The sequence below is a fragment of the Oncorhynchus nerka genome, linkage group LG20, assembly GCF_034236695.1.
Source record: "Oncorhynchus nerka isolate Pitt River linkage group LG20, Oner_Uvic_2.0, whole genome shotgun sequence".
NCBI lineage: Eukaryota > Metazoa > Chordata > Actinopteri > Salmoniformes > Salmonidae > Oncorhynchus > Oncorhynchus nerka.
The window spans coordinates 92476862-92482861 of record NC_088415.1 but is presented as its reverse complement, the minus strand read 5'-3'; the positions used below and the strand labels follow the sequence as shown (position 1 = coordinate 92482861).

General features: G+C 40.3%; 1 protein-coding gene across 1 annotated transcript in view; it reads right to left on the bottom strand.

The window, feature by feature from the left end:
* Window positions 1–6000, bottom strand: part of LOC115127078 (receptor-type tyrosine-protein phosphatase mu-like) — a 531907-nt gene that overhangs the window by 131 nt on the left and 525776 nt on the right. Inside the window, exons 35-36 of the mRNA XM_065006102.1 lie at window positions 2229–2361; window positions 1–220 (exon numbers count right to left, since the gene is read on the bottom strand). The exon at window positions 1–220 is cut by the window's left edge and continues 131 nt beyond it. Coding sequence (XP_064862174.1) covers window positions 179–220; window positions 2229–2361 — 175 coding nt within the window. The 3' untranslated portion in view covers window positions 1–178. The remainder of the gene's footprint in view (window positions 221–2228; window positions 2362–6000) is intronic.

The following is a 6000-nucleotide window of genomic DNA, read 5'->3' as shown; positions in this document are numbered from 1 at the left end:
GAGAGAGAGAGCTAGAGCTAGAGAGAGAGAGAGAGAGAGCTCTGCGTGTCTGTGTGCTTGCTGTGTTGCCTCGCTCCAGTTGTTTGACCGTGATAACACAGGTCGGTCTGTGCTGCAGTCTTTTGTAAAGTCCCAAACCCCTTCGGTCTAGATCTGCATCCAGGCCCAGTCTGCTGTTCTAGTACTCCAGAGCCACTTCATAGCAGAACTTGTACTGATCCTGTAGAACACAAACAAACAAGGGGCTGGTATTCTTCACCATTGATCTGATCTAGGCTACATAAACACTAATCTGATCTAGGCTACATAAACACTAATCTGATCTAGGCTACATAAACACTAATCTGATCTAGGCTACATAAACACTAATCTGATCTAGGCTACATGAAGACTAATCTGATCTAAGATACATAAACATGAATCTGATCTGGGCTACATAAACACTAATCTGATCTAAGCTACAGAAACACTAATCTGATCTAGGCTACATGAAGACTAATCTGATCTAAGATACATAAACATGAATCTGATCTGGGCTACATAAACATGAATCTGATCTGGGCTACATAAACATGAATCTGATCTAGGCTACATGAAGACTAATCTGATCTAAGATACATAAACATGAATCTGATCTGGGCTACATAAATATGAATCTGATCTAGGCTACATAAACACTAATCTGATCTAAGATACATAAACAAGAATCTGATCTGGGCTACATAAATATGAATCTGATCTAGGCTACATAAACATGAATCTGATCTAGGCTACATACACATTGACACACTACATTGAACATTGAATATTGTGCTTTCTTGTCATGACTTGACACTGACCCTATGAGTTGCCAAGACAACACACTCTGGGACCAGGCTAGGAGAGAGGACTTAGTACCCTACCAGTAGGTCAACTGTAGTGTTAATGATTACAGGATGTGTTTCCTACCAGTAGGTCATCTGTAGTGTTAATGATTACAGGATGTGTTTCCTACCAGTAGGTCATCTGTAGTGTTAATGATTACAGGATGTGTTTCCTACCAGTAGGTCATCTGTAGTGTTAATGATTACAGGATGTGTTTCCTACCAGTAGGTCAGTAGGTCATCTGTAGTGTTAATGATTACAGGATGTGTTTCCTACCAGTAGGTCATCTGTAGTGTTAATGATTACAGGATGTGTTTCCTACCAGTAGGTCAGTAGGTCATCTGTAGTGTTAATGATTACAGGATGTGTTTCCTACCAGTAGGTCAGTAGGTCTCTGTAGTGTTAATGATTACAGAATGTGTTTCCTACCAGTAGAATGGTCTACCAGTGAAGTGTTTCCTACCAGTAGGTCATCTGTAGTGTTAATGATTACAGGATGTGTTTCCTACCAGTAGGTCAGTAGGTCATCTGTAGTGTTAATGATTACAGGATGTGTTTCCTACCAGTAGGTCATCTGTAGTGTTAATGATTACAGGATGTGTTTCCTACCAGTAGGTCATCTGTAGTGTTAATGATTACAGGATGTGTTTCCTACCATAGGTCATCAGGATTACAGGATGTGTTTCCTACCAGTAGGTCATCTGTAGTGTTAATGATTACAGGATGTGTTTCCTACCAGTAGGTCATCTGTAGTGTTAATGATTACAGGATGTGTTTCCTACCAGTAGGTCATCTGTAGTGTTAATGATTACAGGATGTGTTTCCTACCAGTAGGTCATCTGTAGTGTTAATGATTACAGGATGTGTTTCCTACCAGTAGGTCAGTAGGTCATCTGTAGTGTTAATGATTACAGGATGTGTTTCCTACCAGTAGGTCATCTGTAGTGTTAATGATTACAGAATGTGTTTCCTACCAGTAGGTCAGTAGGTCATCTGTAGTGTTAATGATTACAGGATGTGTTTCCTACCAGTAGGTCATCTGTAGTGTTAATGATTACAGAATGTGTTTCCTACCAGTAGGTCATCTGTAGTGTTAATGATTACAGGATGTGTTTCCTACCAGTAGGTCATCTGTAGTGTTAATGATTACAGTGTTAATGATTACAGGATGTGTTTTCCTACCAGTGTGTTAGTGTTAATGATTACAGGATGTGTTTTCCTACCAGTAGGTCATCTGTAGTGTTAATGATTACAGGATGTGTTTCCTACCAGTAGGTCATCTGCAGTGTTAATGATTACAGAATGTGTTTCCTACCAGTAGTGTTAATGATTCAGGATGTGTTTCCTACCAGTAGGTCATCTGCAGGTTTGAATTGTTCCTCAGTGTCGACCATTTGTTTGTTGCGTGTTTTGAAAACGTCTACAGAACGTTGATGTTGTAACATCTCACACACGATGCTGATGGCACAGAACGTCCCACTGCGGCCTCCTCCGTTACTGCAGGGATGGAGGGAGATGGGTCGGGGGTAGAGCGAGAGAGAGAGAGAGAGGGGGGGGGGGTGTATTCAGTAAGGTGAAGCAGATAGATATGTAATGAATAGAGCTAACACAATTCCCCTTTTGGAGAAACACAAGGCAAAGGGTTATGGTGGAAATAGGGAGAGAAGTCTATTCATTGGAGCTCAAAGCAACTAGACGACTCTAGTGAACAGTTCTATTCATTGGAGCTCAAAGCAACTAGACGACTCTAGTGAACAGTTCTATTCATTGGAGCTCAAAGCAACTAGACGACTCTAGTGAACAGTTCTATTCATTGGAGCTCAAAGCAACTAGACGACTCTAGTGAACAGTTCTATTCATTGGAGCTCAAAGCAACTAGACGACTCTAGTGAACAGTTCTATTCATTGGAGCTCAAAGCAACTAGACGACTCTAGTGAACAGTTCTATTCATTGGAGCTCAAAGCAACTAGACGACTCTAGTGAACAGTTCTATTCATTGGAGCTCAAAGCAACTAGACGACTCTAGTGAACAGTTCTATTCATTGGAGCTCAAAGCAACTAGACGACTCTAGTGAACAGTTCTATTCATTGGAGCTCAAAGCAACTAGACGACTCTAGTGAACAGTTCTATTCATTGGAACTCAAAGCAACTAGACGACTCTAGTGAACAGTTCTATTCATTGGAGCTCAAAGCAACTAGACGACTCTAGTGAACAGTTCTATTCATTGGAGCTCAAAGCAACTAGACGACTCTAGTGAACAGTTCTATTCATTGGAGCTCAAAGCAACTAGACGACTCTAGTGAACAGTTCTATTCATTTTAGCTCAGAGCAACTAGACGACTCTAGTGAACAGTTCTATTCATTTTAGCTCAGAGCAACTAGACGACTCTAGTGAACAGTTCTATTCATTGGAGCTCAAAGCAACTAGACGACTCTAGTGAACAGTTCTATTCATTGGAGCTCAAAGCAACTAGACGACTCTAGTGAACAGTTCTATTCATTGGAGCTCAAAGCAACTAGACGACTCTAGTGAACAGTTCTATTCATTTTAGCTCAGAGCAACTAGACGACTCTAGTGAACAGTTCTATTCATTTTAGCTCAGAGCAACTAGACGACTCTAGTGAACAGTTCTATTCATTTTAGCTCAGAGCAACTAGACGACTCTAGTGAACAGTTCTATTCATTGGAGCTCAAAGCAACTAGACGACTCTAGTGAACAGTTCTATTCATTGGAGCTCAAAGCAAAGCTAGTGAACAGTTCTATTCAGAGCTCAAAGCAACTCTAGTGAACAGTTCTATTCATTGGAGCTCAAAGCAACTAGACGACTCTAGTGAACAGTTCTATTCATTGGAGCTCAAAGCAACTAGACGACTCTAGTGAACAGTTCTATTCATTGGAGCTCAAAGCAACTAGACGACTCTAGTGAACAGTTCTATTCATTGAGCTCAAAGCAACTAGACGACTCTAGTGAACAGTTCTATTCATTGGAGCCTCAAAGCAACTAGACGACTCTAGTGAACAGTTCTATTCATTGGAGCTCAAAGCAACTAGACGACTCTAGTGAACAGTTCTATTCATTGGAGCTCAAAGCAACTAGACGACTCTAGTGAACAGTTCTATTCATTGGAGCTCAAAGCAACTAGACGACTCTAGTGAACAGTTCTATTCATTGGAGCTCAAAGCAAGCTAGACGACTCTAGTGAACAGTTCTATTCATTGGAGCTCAAAGCAACTAGACGACTCTAGTGAACAGTTCTATTCATTGGAGCTCAAAGCAACTAGACGACTCTAGTGAACAGTTCTATTCATTGGAGCTCAAAGCAACTAGACGACTCTAGTGAACAGTTCTATTCATTGGAGCTCAGAGCAACTAGACGACTCTAGTGAACAGTTCTATTCATTGGAGCTCAAAGCAACTAGACGACTCTAGTGAACAGTTCTATTCATTGGAGCTCAAAGCAACTAGACGACTCTAGTGAACAGTTCTATTCATTGGAGCTCAAAGCAACTAGACGACTCTAGTGAACAGTTCTATTCATTGGAGCTCAAAGCAACAAGTGAACAGTTCTATTCATTGGAGCTCAAAGCAACTAGACGACTCTAGTGAACAGTTCTATTCATTGGAGCTCAAAGCAACTAGACGACTCTAGTGAACAGTTCTATTCATTGGAGCTCAAAGCAACTAGGCGACTCTAGTGAACAGTTCTATTCATTGGAGCTCAAAGCAACTAGACGACTCTAGTGAACAGTTCTATTCATTGGAGCTCAAAGCAACTAGACGACTCTAGTGAACAGTTCTATTCATTGGAGCTCAAAGCAACTAGACGACTCTAGTGAACAGTTCTATTCATTGGAGCTCAAAGCAACTAGACGACTCTAGTGAACAGTTCTATTCATTGGAGCTCAAAGCAACTAGACGACTCTAGTGAACAGTTCTATTCATTGGAGCTCAAAGCAACTAGACGACTCTAGTGAACAGTTCTATTCATTGGAGCTCAAAGCAACTAGACGACTCTAGTGAACAGTTCTATTCATTTTAGCTCAGAGCGCTAGTCGACTATAAGGAACAGTTCTATTCATTTTTAGCTAAGAGCGCTAGTCGACTCTAGTGAACAGTTCTATTCATTTTAGCTCAGAGCGCTAGTCGACTATAAGGAACAGTTCTATTCATTTTAGCTCAGAGCGCTAGTCGACTCTAGTGAACAGTTCTATTCATTTTAGCTCAGAGCGCTAGTCGACTATAGTGAACAGATCTATTCATTTTATCTCAGAGCAACTAGTCGACTCTAGTGAACAGATCTATTCCTTTTAGCTCAGAGCGCTAGTCAACTCTAGTCGGGGCGGCAGGGTAGCCTAGTGGTTAGAGCGTTGGGCTAGTAACAGAAGGTTGCAAGTTCAAATCCCCGAGCTGACAAGGTAAAAATCTGTCGTTCTGCCCCTGAACTAATTTATACTACTCTAACTCATACTATTCTAACTACTCTAACTCATACTACTCTAACTGATACTAATCTAACTACTTTAATTCATACTACTTTAATTCATACTATTCTAACTAATACTGCTCTAACTCATACTACTCTAATTCATACTACTCCAACTAATAATACTCTAGCTACTCTAACTCATACTATTCTAACTCATACTACTCTAACCCATACTACTCTAACCACTCTAACTCATACGACTCTAACCACTCTAACTCATGCTACTCTAACTATTCTAACTCATACTACTCTAACTACTCTAACTCATACTACTCTAACCACTCTAACTCATGCTACTCTAACTACTCTAACTCATGCTACTCTAACTACTCTAACTCATACTACTCTAACCACTCTAACTCATTCTACTCTAACTACTCTAACTCATACTACTCTAACTACTCTAACTCATGCTACTCTAACTACTCTAACGCATACTACTCTAACTCATGCTACTCTAACTCATGCTACTCTAACCACTCTAACTCATGCTACTCTAACTCATACTACTCTAACTACTCTAACTCATACTACTCTAACCACTCTAACTCATGCTATTCTAACTACTCTAAATCATACTACTCTAACCACTCTAACTCATACTACTCTAACTACTCTAACTCATACTACTCTAACCACTCTAA